Here is a 791-nt window from a genome sequence, read left to right as displayed (position 1 = left end):
CCGAGGCGTACTGGGGAGCTGCCTCCCTCGGAGCCAGCCGCCGCGGCGCCTACAGACCCTCCGCGCGCCGGAACCCTCCGCTCGCCCCACTCCGCTCAGGGGGTGTCTTTCTCTGGCCTACCTTTGAATTTGAGGTCTGTGGGCGGGTCGAGGACCAGGATCTGCTCGTGCTTCGCCATGGCCCCGGAGGCGGACGCCATCGGAGAGACAGCGCAGAGCGGGGGCGCGCCCGCGGCGGCGGTTTGCGGGCTGGGGGCGGGAGACGACGGTAGCGCCGAATCGGTCGAGCTCTAGGACGGGGCCAGGCTCACAGCTCCTTCGCCCCCCCCCCCCTTGCCGCTCTGTCGCCGGTTCGGTGGGCCGCCCGCTGGGCCAGCAGCTCCGGGTCTCACAACTGACTCAACCCCACACCAGCCGCCGCGGCCACGCGCACTGCGATCCTCGGCGCCCCACGTGACGGCCTCTGCGTGCCTACGTGCGCGCCCCGGTGGCCGGGAGCCCCTCGCTCCTGTCCCGCCCTCGAGGCCTGCCTAGCGCGGCGCGGGGCTGGTGCGCCTGCGCGCTGGCGGGTTGTTCGCGGCTCAGAGCACAGCCCCGCTGTCAAGGGAACGGGCGTGGACAGGGGGCGGGGCAAAGCTCCGTGAGATGGAGGGACAGACGCAGAGCGCACCTCAGGGCAAGAGGCGCAGTCTTCCGTCACGCTCAGCGTTGAGTACGACTCTCCATAATCCGCTATGGCTGTGCAACACCCTCCTCTAAGTAGGAATAGCTAATGGAAGGAAAGAGTAGTC

The 791-nt window shown here is 69.9% G+C and overlaps 1 protein-coding gene across 2 annotated transcripts in view; it reads right to left on the bottom strand.

The window, feature by feature from the left end:
- Window positions 1-466, bottom strand: part of VAPA (VAMP associated protein A) — a 49959-nt gene extending 49493 nt beyond the window's left edge. Inside the window, exon 1 of one of the 2 annotated variants that reach the window (XM_006164031.3) lies at window positions 122-466. In XM_006164031.3, coding sequence (XP_006164093.1) covers window positions 122-200 — 79 coding nt within the window. In that variant the 5' untranslated portion in view covers window positions 201-466. The remainder of the gene's footprint in view (window positions 1-121) is intronic. The other variant, XM_006164032.3, reaches the window with a different exon arrangement.
- Window positions 467-791: the final 325 nt, after the last annotated feature.

This window comes from Tupaia chinensis, unplaced genomic scaffold (assembly GCF_000334495.1).
Source record: "Tupaia chinensis unplaced genomic scaffold, TupChi_1.0 Scaffold143584_1, whole genome shotgun sequence".
NCBI classification, from domain to species: Eukaryota; Metazoa; Chordata; class Mammalia; order Scandentia; family Tupaiidae; genus Tupaia; species Tupaia belangeri.
This window is presented reverse-complemented; position numbering and strand designations above follow the sequence as displayed.